General features: G+C 35.8%; 1 protein-coding gene and 1 long non-coding RNA gene across 3 annotated transcripts in view; one reads left to right on the top strand and one right to left on the bottom strand.

Moving 5' to 3' along the window:
• LOC133845919 (serine-rich adhesin for platelets) overlaps positions 1-15,327 on the top strand; it is a 100,290-nt gene that overhangs the window by 53,350 nt on the left and 31,613 nt on the right. Inside the window, exon 4 of the mRNA XM_062280989.1 lies at positions 13,761-13,895. Coding sequence (XP_062136973.1) covers positions 13,761-13,895 — 135 coding nt within the window. The remainder of the gene's footprint in view (positions 1-13,760; positions 13,896-15,327) is intronic.
• Positions 2,030-3,982, bottom strand: LOC133846850 (uncharacterized). Of its 2 annotated transcripts, none has more exons than XR_009895123.1 (3): positions 3,538-3,982; positions 2,630-2,764; positions 2,030-2,240 (listed from the first exon to the last, which is right to left on the bottom strand). It is a non-coding gene; the product is annotated as an uncharacterized LOC133846850 (long non-coding RNA). The 2 variants fall into 2 exon arrangements; XR_009895159.1 differs by lacking the exon at positions 2,030-2,240 and adding an exon at positions 2,411-2,429.

The raw sequence follows: 15,327 nt of genomic DNA, 5'->3' as shown, positions 1-15,327 counted from the left end.
TCTTTGGGTTACATACTTTCTTTTACCTTATTTATACTTGAATTTTTTCCAAGCTCTTTCTTAATTTTCACTTGACGTGCTGTGGCATGCTTTGTGCTTTTGCGCTTTTTACATTATTATTATCATATTTGCATTTTTGCGCTCTCAGTCATTTACTATCCCGCTCTCACACTCTGTGTCTCTGTCTCGCTTGAATTTATAATTCACAATCGCGCTGGCTCAACACAAGCGTAACTAGTGAACTCTCTTGCCTCTCTCTCTCTCTGTCTCACTCTCTTTCGCTCTTTCTACAACTGAGCTCAGCTGTCTGTCAGAAGGCGCTTTGAAAAGTTGATGTCGGCTTTTTTTGTGCTGTCGTTGTACTGAACTATGCATGTCTCCCTTCCTCCCCCTCGCTGCAGTAATTTTTTTTGCAGCGAGTATTTCGCTCTGTGGCGCTTTGTAATTATGTGGGAAATTCGCAAAATGCTAGACAGAAATTTTACTTTTTATTTTGTTGTTTTGCTTGTTGCCTATAGACATATTATTTATTTTCTTTTCATTTACTGCAATTTTTTTTACATTATTGTTTCTGTAATAATACGCTTAACTATGCGAGAAAGTGTTGTAGGCGTAGAGAGAGAGAGAGAAATAAAACTCGAGCTCAAACTTATGTTGTAAAACATGCACAACAACAAAGTACAAATATCTCGTTTGTAAAACATGAAAGGTCTTGTGTTTTTGCAATTGAAAATTGTGCAATTTTGTATATGGAAAATACTTGTAGAGAAGTGCTGTAAAATGTGGAAAAACTAGCAGAATTTTTAAAAAATTAGTTAACTCTTTTGCTGCAAATTGTTTGCACAGCAAATGTATCAAGCAGTGCGAGTCCTTTAATGGAAAAGAGACAAGCAGTGCAGTTGTATGTTTTTATGACTGTAAGCAGTGCATTCGACATACTTTGACAGCTTCAATTTCAAGTTCAAAGCTTTCAATTAGAGTGCTTGTTACATTTCTATGTTTTTTCTACAAAATACTGCTCTCATATTTCACAGAACATTTACGAGTTGAATTTGACGCAGCCCAGAGCAAGGGCTGCATTCGTTGGGCTCGTAAAAACTAGAGTATCAATTATGATAATCAGCCGAACAGGAAAATGGACGCCCTTTTCTTTTACGAAATGTAATGTGACCTCAGGGAGGAAATACGGCAAAGTGACTACGAAAACAACTTGCAGCCACATCAACTTTCACTTGGAAAAATAAAAATATCGCCAATTGATTTTTGCTTGGACTCCGGCGTTGTTTTTATTTCCATGTTTTAGTTTCTGATATGTTTTGCATAATTCCGCTGGCGTTTTAAAGCAAGTGGCGAGCAAAAAGTGAACACTTTTCATTTTGGCATAATGAAGCGCTTATAAGCCACGTTAAGAGGCAAAGTAAGCGTAGCTCAATCAGCTGTTTTTCTAGTTGTTTTGTTTTTTATGTGGTCACTGAACCAACTCAACTCAACTTGTTGTTGCTGTTGTTATGATAATCTTGACAACAATGACGACGACGACGGCGATGGCGACTGCTTGTTATTGTTGTCGCTTTTCAATTCTAGCGTGTCGAAAAATAAGAAATGCCACCGTCTTTAGCAAAGCAACGAGATTGTGTCGATCAATGGCATTAAAGAAACATGTTCGCGTTTGTAACACCAATAAAATATCGGGGAAAAGAAAAAAAAACGAAAGCATTAACAGTTTAGAGAATTCACTTTGATCTCCAGCCATTAAAGATGGAGACATTAACAGGAAGATGCTAAAGATTCGACACAACGCTGTCCAATGAGGTTAATACAGTATTTCCAGCATTAAATATAGCACAGCAGCAGCAGCAGCCTGTTTCAGTTTTAGGCCAAACAGCTTTGTGAAAAAGTACTAAAAGTGGTGTACGAATAGCAAAACTGATTGTGGTAATCGTAAACTAAATGCCATAAATTTGCTATAAAAATGTTTGATCAAGAAATGGCATTTTCGATCGTTCGAAGTTGAACAACTTTTTTCGCTTGTCAATCGTGTGAGATATTTTTATTGATATTAAGCTATTACTAATGGAATTTGCATTGCCTAAATTCAATCCCAAAGAAATTTACTTCTAAGAGGTAAAGTAATTTCATTTTCATTGTCATTAATTTGCTATAAAAATGTTTGATCTAAAATTTCATTTTCGATCGTTTTATTGCACTTTTTTCGCTGGTTATAAAGAAATTTGCATTGCCTAAATTAAAGAAAAAAAATCATTACTATAACATCACAAAAAGTTGTACTTCTTAGATGCAAAATAATTTCATTTTCATTGCCATTAATTTGCTATAAAAATGTTCGATCGGAAAAATGCCATATCATTCTTCGCTTGTCAAGCCTGTCAGATATTATTATTAAGTTATTACTGAAGGAATTTGCATTGCTAGAAATTAAAGAAAAAAATCAATGCGATAAAATCACAAATAGTTTTACTTCTAAGATGTAAACTAATTTCATGTATCTTTAAACTATTTATGAATGGTCCAGTAATAATTTTGATGACACACTTTTTTCCTTTGAAGATTTTTGCTCTAGTTTCTTTATTGTTATGCGACATTCACTTATTTTACGACTCCAACTTACTAACATAATTTTATAGCAGCCAATCTTCTAGGTAAACCTGACTTGTAGCGCATCTCCCAGTCTTTATCAAATTGTTCAAGTCGTCGGCATATTAAGTTTGCTTTTGATTGAACGACGCAGTTAATGCCACAGCAGCTGGTACCCAAAGTTTGTTAAGTTGTTGAATGGCCACGCGATAAGGCAGAGTGAAAGAGAGAGAAAGAGAGAGAAAGGTGCTGTTAGATTCGATTGATGTAAGAGGCAAAGTGGCATGGGGCTAAGCAGGCAGCAGATGTTGCTCTTGTTGCATCGTGTTGTGTATTGGTATCGCATCGCTTTTAGTGCAGCGTCGCGATGCGATGCGTCGTGGCTAATTTGCATATCAAACTAAGTCATAGCAATGCTTTTAGACTCAAGAGTGTGTGTGAGTCAAGTGGTTGTGTGCATGTGTGTGAGTGTGTGCTTGCCTGGGGGCAGCTCAAGTGCTTGGAGACTATCAAAGTGCATTTGGCTTTCAAGTGGATTTCTACCCTCAACGCAACGCCTCAATAAATTAATTGTGTCGTTAGAGAAACTCTTAACCAACTGCCCACTTCCTGTGCTGAGCCAGCCAGCGAAACAAAAACAAACAATAACAGTAATAATAATAGTAATACAAGACTAGAAATAGCAATAAAAGTAATAGCAATTGTTATTCATATTGTAATCTAATGACCCAACTGTCGAGCTTTTGGTGTTTGCTTGGAGGTCGCACGTGCGCCACCGAAAATGAAATCGAGTGAAAAATCAACTGACAACTGTTGTGGTTTTTTGTTGTTATTGTTGTTGCTGCCTTTAATGAACAAGACACAAGCGGAAGCATTTGGCCAACAGCAACAGTAACAACAACATCAACTTGTCGCCATTCATTAGACAGCCTAAGTACTCACTAAATACAGATCTTGTTTATGTTTTAACCGTTTTTGCCTTTTGCCTTGCCTTGGCTTTCGTTTGTTTCGTTTGATCAAGCGTCGTTGTCGTTGGCGTTGTTACCAAATATGGAGTGGGAGCAGCACAGTTAATACAGCTACAGCTACTTCTCCTACTCCCTGAGCTGCTCTCCGTCGTCTTCCATAGCAAAAGGCCATAAATAATACTTGGAACTAAGCTGCTACAGAGTGATAGCTTAGCAGAATATGCAGTTGGAATGAAATGTACTTAATCCTAAAATTCAATTTCACCATTGTAAAAATCTTTGCTTTTATTCACACGTACAATTTTCGTAATACTTATTGGAAATATTATTGAAAGGCAACAGGATTGAATAGATAATAGTTTGATTACGTCTCGTTAAAGTCCATCACATTTTCAACTACAATTTGTCTTGAATTTGTTAAGTTAGCACATTCTCTTGCCTGTTAGCATGCCATTGGCACAATAGCCAGGGAGTTGCACACATTTGAGAAAGAACTCAGCTAATCCCTGTAAAAAAAAAGAGTTTAGTTTATTTTAAATATTAATTTTTGAACATTTCTTGAGTCATCTTTACTTACAGTACAACAATCACAGCACTGGGAGAACAAATAGGTCCATATGTAGAAAAGGCAGCCAATTAATGCCACAGGAAATGATAGGAAAATCAAGACAATAAACCAAAGAAAGGCCCATAGTACATTCACCATGTTTGCTCAGTATTTATATTCCTTGCTATGTTTTCTAAGCAAAAGAAAGGTTGGAAAATTAGTTGGTAAAGATTAAATGTAAAATAACGTACATTGGATGTGATTTAAAATTTCTAATTTTATATTATTTTTTTCTGTATTTATGCTGTTCTGAAAAATATATATTTAATAATGAATCAACAAACATATTCTAGGCAACTGAGATTAGAAAAGAAAGAGAATAAGTAGCTATCAATTGTCAAAGAAATTGGCTAAACGCTTCTACAGAAACGAATTTACCAACAGAGAAAACAATAAGTAAAAAATAATAAATAAATAAAATAAATAAATAAATATCTAGCAAGAATTATGTTTATTGAGTTGCATTAACATATTAATCGATGTTAATTGTCTTATGAGTTTATTCTCAACTTTAAAAGCTAAAGGAATACATTAAAGATGCATCCTCCTTTTCTTCAGTATTGAATACCACAAAGAGGCTTGCAGAGTTGATAGGTCGTCAAACAGCGAATTGGATGCTCCATGCAAGTTTTGAAGAGATCGCAAGTGTTCTGTAAAGTGAATTAAGATATGGAAACTTATAAAAAAATATTGATGGCAATTGCTTACCTGGCATTGACTGCAAGAATGCATGTAATATAATTTGAATGTTATCGTGATAGCCATGTATATCAAGTACATGAAAACAAGAATAGAAACACAGATTCTTTTAGTACGCAACGACATCTTTTTGTTTCCAATTTACAAATTCAACAAAACAGAAAATATCACTGAGTTACTTAAAGTGAAATGCTCAAATTATCAATACAAATTTGACATTTGAAAGATGACACACTAGATCTTCAAAAAAAAAATCAAAACAGATTTGTAGCTACTCAATTCCATAATTTCCTTTAGGGGAACCAGTTTGTCAGCTGATCTCATCTTGAGGCAGATAGAAAACCATCGAAATGGCATTGACAACTTATAAGTTATATGTTCCCAGCTATAGAGGTTAAGCTTTGTTTGGTTTACCAATTGCTTACGATAATCAGTTTTTTGGTTTTTGGAAAGTCATGATGAAGTCGTGCTTGAAATGCAATGCCAAAGATCTGACCTAATATGGACAATGATTCTTCGAATGATTGTGTAGAAAGTGAAAACACTTTGTGAGTAGAAATTTCCATTGAGAGTGTGAGAAATTCTCAAACTGACCTACGAAAGTGAAGAACTAGAGAAACTTTTTGCATAGTTTTGCATATTTCTAAGCAGCAATCACAATTGAGTTTTTGTCAATTGTCAACCTCATTTTCTAAATTGGCGGCCACTTAGTTAGCCTCAACTGAAAATGAGGTTTGTGTCGCCACAAATATCATCATAGTCAGCTAAAACATTGTGTGCATATTGGCTTAATAAATTCACACACATTTGCCTAATATCTTTTCGGGCAAAAGACAGAATCACTGAAATAGCCAACTACAACTGCAGTCACAATCACATCCTCAAACATCGTCGTCGACTTCTACTGACTGCTGGCTGAATGTTAATATGCAAATGAGTATTTTTATAACAAATTGCCGCCACTTGCTCGCAACTCTCGCCGCCGGTCGGTCGAGCATCGAGCGTCGAGCAGTCAAAAAGTGTGCCAGGAGCCAAGAAGAAGACCAAGCAGAAGAGATGCACTGGATGCTAAAAAGAGCAGAGAGAGACAGAGAGACAGAGAATGAATACTAAATATGTGTGTGTGTGTGCCCCCCTCTAAGCGAAATGACAGGCAACGATTTAAAAATAAAATTGCATTATGAATGCATTTGCCTCTGTATTCTATGTATTCGCCATTTCCTCTGCCGCTAGACAAAACTAAACGTGCCAAGCGTGTAAAAGAAAGGCCATGATGTCTAAGAAATACCCTGTTCAAAAGGAGAGAGAATGAAATATGTAGTATTGAATAATTTGATCTTTTTAAAAAGACAAGACTTCTAATTTGTAGTTAGATGCCTAAGCTTACATGATTTAAATAAATAATCTAAGTAAATAGTAGTACAACTTCATTCAATTAACCTAAACAAAATAATAATTAGCTTAAATGAAAATGGTTACGAAATTCAAAAATATTTAAGAAAAATGCAAAAATCATTTCAAATAAATTTTTGTTATTCTTATTTATTTTTCTCAAAATTTAATGCGCATAAGTTAAGTTCTGTTAAGTTTTCAACTCATTTGTAATCACACATATTCCCTTTCCTCATTTCATAATTACAGGGCATTAAAGACACACAAATCTATGTCAACATCTAAATTTGTCTTGGCCCTGCGCAGTTTTTATGAATTTTACTGGAGCAAATTGGGGGGGGAAAAAATATTTCAATGACATCATTTTGAGTCTAAAATTTCTCGAATTTTGCTTAATGTTTATTCGCTGATAGATTTACTATGCAGTTGGCTGATGGTTCATATACAAGTTGCATTTATTGCATGGTAATTTTTCATGTTTTAATGATTGTTTAGCATGGCTAACTCTTTGCCACTCCCCCTGTCCAATGCTTTGTTATATGTCGATTTTAATGGTGCACCACTTTTTTTGTTATACTCGTATTTATGTGCAGCACATTAATAACAAATAAAAAATAAAATGAGTGAATGAAAGAAATCATGCTTTTGCATGGCAATGGTTAATTTTATTGGCCAGAGTCCGCAGCCAACACAATTGGCCTGTTCCATTCAGTTCGGTTCAGTTCAGCGAGTTCATTGCACTCTTTTTCTTTGGTTTATGGCTTTGCAATAGTTGTGGCCATTTGAATGTGCCAGCAAAATGCTTAATAAGTCCAATGCTCCATCGCTTCTCGCTATATTCATGTGGTAATCAAATGTGTATGATAGCTTGTGAAGTACGCAGATTAATGCAGAGTCAGGATATAAATATTTTATAGTTATCTTACAACTTAATTTATATGGCAAACGAATCTTTTAAGCTAAGAGATTTTTATGTTTAAATTCGCTTTAGTCGAAAGCAACTTCAAAGAAATGAACAATATTTGTGGCTATAAAAGTTGGAAGTGCTATTAAAGGATTTTCAATTGATTCCTTTGTAAGCGTAAAGTAATGATGCAAACGACATTAAGCATAAAAAACAAATGGATTACTTGCATATTTTGTGTATTTTAATTTGAATAAAAATACGTTCATTTCAAGGTTCATCAGAGAGTTGTTAAGTATAAAATAAAGATTGACTACAACTTTAGTTACGCTGGTAAAAAGTAGATTAAACATAAAAATAACACTCTCTATCCTTTTGCTCTATTTACATACTTGCACTTCTTTAATTCATATTATATTAGTATAAACATTCCATACTATATAGTATCTCTTTCTCTGCTATTTAAAGACCCTTTTGAAGCTGTTGCTGCTGTGCTTCTTTCGCTCTATTAATTCCGTTGACTCGGTTGCCTTTTGTGTGCAAATTGTCTCAACAGCTTTTTGCACTTGCCACGTTTGCCCCTGAATTATGCATATTTATGCTCACCTGTGTGTTGTCGCTCTTGCCACTTGCCACTTGCACCCAGTGCTACTTTCCTTGCCTCACTTCATCTCATTTTCTCTCTCCTCCGCTCGCTCAATTAATTGCTTTTGCTACCGTGTCTGGCAGTTGTGCCTGGCAAAAAGGAGAGAAACGTTGGCAAAAATGCGACGAGCGACAAGCGGCAAGCGACGCCCACGCAAAGAGGCAACTTTTAATTAAAAGTCAAATTCAATTTTTGCATATTACATTAAATCGGGGCCCCGCAGCCACTTGCCACAAAGCGTGCGTTGCGCTCATCAGGCCTCATCAGACGGCAAGCGTGCTGATAAATTACACCACCAACAACATCGATAAACAACAACAACAGCAGCAGCGACAACGTTGGCAAGAAAATGCCCTTGAGAATGGCCCACAACTTCCGCTTTTAGTTTGAAAAACTTCCGGCATTTGAAGTTGTTGATGTTGCTGTCTGCTCAATCATGTGCCAGGCATGTGAATTATGCGCCAAAGTTTTCCAATTGACTGACTCCAAATTTAGACCCCGATCTACGACATTTTTCTTCCCCTCCACTCGCGGCAATTGTCTTGATATTGCTGCTCCTATAGCTTTGATAGTGGTCTTGCTTCATCCGGAGTCCGCGCACCTTTCAACAACTGCAACTTGGCTAATTATAGTTTGGCTCTGGCCAAAGTGACATTTACAGGGCTGACGACGAATCATAGGCAATCAGATGCGAGGGCTGTTTAAGAAACGAAACATTTGGGATTTTCATTATGAACAACAATGAATGTGTGTTAAGATTGACCAGAATTTACAATTTAAAAACGTATAACAAGTTCTCAATAAGTCACTTACAAAATACTTAAACTCTACTCTAAACTAGTATCAGATTCAGTTGAAGTTTGTCTGTACAGTAAGCTAGAAAAAATATTCTTCATTTAAAAATCCATTATTTAAAATATTTTTTCGAGCCTTCTAATACATATTTTAAATTATATATTTATTCAAATGTTCATCAAATTTATTATAATGTTGAATGTTTTAGTCACATTCTTTATGATAGATCACCACACATTTATTAAAATGAGCTCTATTAAAATGTTCCACTAATTTATTATAATTATGATGAATATTTTACTCTCATTTCTTTTGATGAATAAAAATAAATTTTTTTAAATTACATTTGTGAAAATGTTCATTTAATTTGGTACAATTATGTTGAATGTTTTACTTACATTCCCTTTGAAGGATCAAACCTTTTGAGCTGCCTTCGCTGCAGTAGTTATAAAGAGAACGCCCGTGCTATTTATAACAATGAGGTTGCGCTTCGTTTGCCACTCGTTGCAGTCGTGAATTTCCCTTCTTTTTGTTTAGTATTTTTTGTTTTCTTCGCCAAGGGGAAATTATCAACGGGTACTTTTTCAGTTCGAGTTGTTTTTGTTGTTGCTCCAAATATTTGAGAGCTGGCAAAGCAATTTGTCAACTCGTTTCGCTACTTCTTCGGGTTGCAGTTTGCTCCTAGCCATTTTGCTTATAACTTATGATGACATTCAGAGCTGTCAACGCAGCGCACACCAATTCTGCTTCTTTTTTTTCCGCTTAGTTTCTTTTCTTTTTCTCCACGGCGCTACGAAGATTTATTTCGGGCTTTTGCAATGGATTGTTTTTATACCCGCTACCCATAGGGTAGAAGGGTATTATAACTTTGTATAGAAGGAGGCATCTCCGACCCTATAAAGTATATATATTCTTGATCAGCGTCAACAGCCGAGACGATATAGCCATGTCCGTCTGTCCGTCTGTCCGTCTGTCCGTCTGTGTGTCTGTCCGTCCGTCCGTATGAACACCTAGATCTCAGAGACTATAAGAGATAGAGCTATAATTTTTTTTCGACAGCATTTGTTATGTTTGCACGCAGATCAAGTTTGTTTCAAATTTTTGCCACGCCCACTTCCGCCCCCGCAAATCAAAAAAATCGAATAACAAGCATAATTTTAAAGCTAGAGCTACGAATTTTGGTATATACAATAAGTACTGTAGTAGTTATGATTCCTGAAAATTTGGTTGCGATCAGATAAAAATTGTGGAAGTTATTAAAGAAATACTTTTGTATGGGCAAAAACGCCTACTTACTAGGGGTCTGAGTTGCTTTGTCCGACAATCTGGCACATTGTGCCGTTTATAGTATATTTTGAATGGTGTACTATATCGATATACCAAACATACCATTTGGTATATTTTTAGTATTTTTTAGTATTTTCGGTATATTTTGAAAATGATACCGCAATATTTTGCCTTTATTAAAATGGGTAGCGGGTATCTCACAGTCGAGCACACTCGACTGTAACTTTCTTACTTGTTTGTTTTTGTTGTTGTTGTTGTCGTTTTTTTTTGGGGCTGCACCTGTTAGACAACCGAACCGAGTGAGACATAAATTGAGGTCAGCTGTTGGTGCAGCGGCAATTTGTCAAGAGACTCGCACGATATTTTGTTGCGAAATTCCTTAAAGAACCCCATTTCCCTGTCCCGGGGTAGACAAAACGAACTACCTCTTGACTACTTGTCAGATCGTTTCTATGACAGACGCTGGTGATATAGTGCCCCAAATCGAAAATGAGCACAATAAAACTAGGGAAATTTGTGCTTGGACAGCTCTAGAATTTCAAAAATTCAACTTGTAATATTTACAATGCAATGAAACACTTAATTAATGAGCTGGCTAATGATGTGTATAAGAAGTTTAGGTTCTCTCATGGAAGATATATTTGAAAGGAAATATTTTAAATGTTTAGACAAACATGTACAAGAAAATCTATGCAAATTTAAATTTATCACTTTCTTTTCCAACAACTATACTTTTGATGGATTTGTAACATAATCGAATTTAATATTTATGGTCGCGCCTGTCCAAATAATTTACTTACTTATAGACATCATTTTCCATATGCTGCTTATCCGTTCGTTTTTTTTTTTCATACACTTCTTCGTGGTCGTAAAAAATCATTTAATTAAAAGGGAAAAGCGGAAAAACTACTTTAGTGCTTGAGTGCACACTTTTGGCCCATTAAATGAGGCGACTAATTGAATCATTTATGGGGCCAATTAACAGTTATGAAATGTGTGACCAAAATCTATAATTTAATGCGAATGTCAATTGCAGTTGCCGCAAAAAGTAAACATAAAATGAAATGAACAAAAGTTAAACAAAAAGCAAACTTTACCAATCAAAATGTCAAACTATTTATAAGCTCAAAAAGTTGCAAAAAAAATATAAAAATAATCGACCGACGACAACAAAGAAAAATGTCATCAAGCATCAATTGTCAGCGACAACATCAAATTAAAGTCAAAGTCTCCTGTGCGGGTGTCGCAAAACAGTGAGAGTGAGAGAGAGAGAGAGAAAGGAGGATCGGTTCCTCTCTCTTTGTGTGTGCGAAAGTGAAACTACGCGACAACAATCTACCACTTATAAATACACATATATATATATATCCGTCAAGTAACATATCAGCACAACAAAAAAAAAAATGGGTGCCCATAGCTCCAAGGAGAAACTGTCGCGTTCGTATTCCGAGCGTTACATACACAGCCAAATGATCGAACGGGAGAGATTTGGTAGCTTTGGCAAGCGTACGAAAGGCGTGCCAAAAGGTAAGTGAACTGTTTCCCCCCTCAAAAATAGATCACAATATAATGGGTGTGAATGGATGATTACACTTCGAATGTTTAATGCTGATGCTGCTGCTGATGATAATGATGATGATGATCGCCCACACAATAGACGAGATCACACTTAGTGTAGACAAATACGAAATGTGTTGCATAAAGCCAGCGACGATGAATTGCGAATTTTGTGAAGCCAAGTTCACACGGTTAACGAGGCTGGGAATATTACGCAATTTTTGGGCATAGCGTGTTCTATATAAATATAATAGACAGAATGTCTCAGATTTTAGCAAAACAATGAAACAACTTTTAATGGAGTGTTGGGCAAATGTGTGAGAACTTGGATAACATATAAAAATAACCTTAAACTGGGAACTAATTCAATTTTTTGATATGCACTTTTAAGATTTAACTTTTGTTTAAAAGAGATTGGAATACAGATTTCAATATATTTAAAAATACCCTTGAACTGCGGAATATATTATATTATTTATACGTACTCTTAAGATTTATCTATTGTTTACAATAAATTGGAATACAGATTTCAATCTTTAATATAGTAAAGCTAACATTTAAAAATAACCTGAAAGTGCAGAGTATATTATTTTATTTATATGCACTTTTAAGATTTAACTTTTGTTTAAAAGAGATTGGAATACAGATTTCAATCTTCAATATATTAAAGCTAAAATTTAAAAATGACTTCAAACTGCGGAATATTTTGTTTTATTTATAGGCGGAATATTTAAATTTATTTATTTGAACTTTTAAGATTTAACTTTTGTTTGAAATAGATTGGAATCCAAATTTCAAACTTCAATATAGCAAAAGTTCAATTTAAATATAGCCTTAAACAGAGTAATATTATATTTGATTTATATGAATCCTAAAGATCTCAGAATAGTATAAATAGAATAATCAGATTTCAATCTTGTGTTGAAATAAATGTTAATTATGTTAGGTTAACATTAAATAAAATTAAAGAATTTCACCCAATTTTAAGCAACTATGACTGGAAAAACTTGTGTGCGAAATTATTTTATAATTTAAATTCATTTTTTTCATACGTCCAGGTTGACCGCACTCTGACTTTGCTATTTTCCTTGTCAGTTGACAATGGTTTTAATTCTCAAAACTTTGGGTTGAAGCCTTCCAATCCATTTGGTGCTCGTGGTTTCAGCTCTGTGCTCTACATCTATTTATTGCCCCCTTCTGTAGCACAATGCTATGTGGTTTTTCTAACAGAAGCAAAGAAAAAATAGTTGAAATATAAAAAATGCCTTAAAAATGAAAGGAATTAGTATTCATGCTAGTCAACTGCAAAATGCCATGACAAAAACATTTTGGCGTGCTGTGGCTTCTTCTTTTGATAAGCTGCAATGGGATTAACCAAGGTAGAGACGAGAGAGAGAGACAGGAGGAAGAGAGTAGAGAGTGGAGGTTGGTGGACACACATTTCGCATGCTGATAAAAGTTGTGGCAAATCCTCAAAAGCCACCGCAGCAGCCGCAGCGACGTGCAACTTTTGCACTGTGGTGAGACGCAGCGTAATTAGCCGACAGCTAAAAATAAAATTTATTAGATTTCATGCAGCTGTGCAGACCGCTAGCAAATACAGCTATTGTTGCAGCTTCGCCTTGTCTGTTGCAAGAATAAAACTGCCTGCAGTAAACGCAATTTGTTTATCAATGAGGGAAAAAGGAAGCAATAAAAAATATATAATACAAATATTGCTAGCTTTAACTTCAATATACATATTTATTTAACTTTGCCAAGTGTAGAATCTCCAGCTGAGCAACACTTTAAAGCGATTGAATTATGAGAGAGATGTGGATCCATGTCTGACGCTTCTAGCATAATGCTTTTGTTTGTACATTATGTTTTTATTACTCGCGCCCCCTGGCGGCCGATGCATGCACTCGCATAATATAATATCATTTCACCCTTTCAACTTTTCTCACACATTCTCTGATGTGCTGGGCAGACATGTGGGGGAAGGGAAAATACTTCAATTACATGCAAGTGCTTTGTTTTAATCGACAAACATTGGAAACGCAAATATCAAAAAGAGCTGGGAGAAGACTGAGAACATTTTGAAATGCATGCGTTTGTTGTTTGAGAAGAGAGAGAGAGCGGGGGAACGGGAAATGGGGACGACAAATGAAATGCCGCAGCGTTGAATTCAAAAACGCAACGTGTTCATGCATAAATTAAATATCTCATTTCGTTATTTCATATTTTACATATTTCGTGTGCTTCGATAACTTGTCATTTTACTCACTTGCCACACCGTGTTTTCTGTGGTGTTCTGTTGTTGTTTTGCAGGAGCTGCCAAGAAGCGTGATGTTCGCAATTTGAGCATATCACCAACAGATCTGGGACCGCCGCCAAAGACCCAACAAACAACCAAGGGACAATCGACGCACACCAAATCCACAACGCCAACGCCCACAGCGATACGTAAGTACTCTTTGCCTACCCTTTAACTTAAGCTGAGATTAATGGACATACTTTGGGAAAAGAAATATGAGAAAATGTTGGAAATTTACAGCGCACATTGAATGAGTGCTTGGTAATAGAATTCAAGCGATGATAAATCTCTTAAGTATTTAGAATCTAACCACTAAAGACATTCTGTATTTGGGCTATTCGATACTTAAACTGTTCTTAGGTAGTAAAGAAAAAGTATTTGCAGTTATTGAATGTCTATTATAAATTTTTGGTACATAACACATAGCTACAGTATTTTTGATTACCAAAAACTTGCAGAAGTCATTCAAAAAATAATTTTATTTGCTATAAAACGTCTGTGTTTGTAGTCTGTGGGATATATTGAATGTGATAGTATATCGATTTACCAAATATACGATTTAGTATATTATAGAATTGTGGAATATAATAGTATATAGATATATCAAATGTATTATTTGGGATATCTTAGATTTGTTGAATGTAATAGTATCAACATACCAAATATAGCCTTTTATATATTTCTGTATTTTTTGGTATATTTGTTTCCTACTAACAAATCTCCCCACATTTGTTGTCTATCAATATTTGCGATGGTCATTAAATAAAGTTGAGCTCTAGATTAGAAATGTACTTCAGCTTTCATGCTAATGCAAACTTTTAGTAGTAAAATATCTATTCAGTTCTATTCAAAGTTTCTGAAGCGAACTATAAAAACTATGTTGCATTTGGTTGTTGCATACACCACCCTCCGTTTACAAGTGGCAAGAGCAAAAAGCACTCGTGCAACTCTTCAGACGCCCTTGGCAACGGCTCCAGCGGCTGCTTCAAAATTGTTTGTGGTAAATTGCGTAATCATTGCGCTCAGGTGAATGATGATGATATATATGTTGGTGCTTTTCTTTTCGGGGTCATGCCCTCAAATGATTTTGCACAAACAGCGAGCGACTGCGAAGGCATGTCCAGCTATTGGGGGCGTGTCTAATGAAGCACAGTGGCCGTTAGATCCCGCTGGGAGCCAAACAATAGAGCAGCTCATACAGTTCAGTTCGCAATGCCGTTTTTTGGGGCCCAGCTGAGAGCTGAGAGAGTCTGCAGCATGGCCCAAATTGGAGGCTAACAATTGACTTAGCCAGCTCGCCGCTGCGTTGCCAGATGAAATCTGTGCGAAATGGGCTGGAACGTGAATTGGCCATGCCAATGTGACTCACTGCCAACTGTGCCAAAATGAGTCATCCATTTGTGCTGGGACTCACAGCGACACTTACGACTGCAGCTACAGATACAGATACAAATGGTGATGATGCAGCTACAGATACATTTGTATCTTTTGAAGACCCCCATCTCAAGTTGACGGAGAATGTGTCAATGGCAAACTGAATCCCAATTCGCCGCTTGTCGCTGCTTTTTGGGGAGTGAACTT

The sequence above is a fragment of the Drosophila sulfurigaster genome, chromosome 2L (assembly GCF_023558435.1).
Source record: "Drosophila sulfurigaster albostrigata strain 15112-1811.04 chromosome 2L, ASM2355843v2, whole genome shotgun sequence".
NCBI lineage: Eukaryota > Metazoa > Arthropoda > Insecta > Diptera > Drosophilidae > Drosophila > Drosophila sulfurigaster.
The sequence above is the reverse complement of the archived record's forward strand: the minus strand, read 5'-3'. Positions and strand labels throughout refer to the sequence as shown.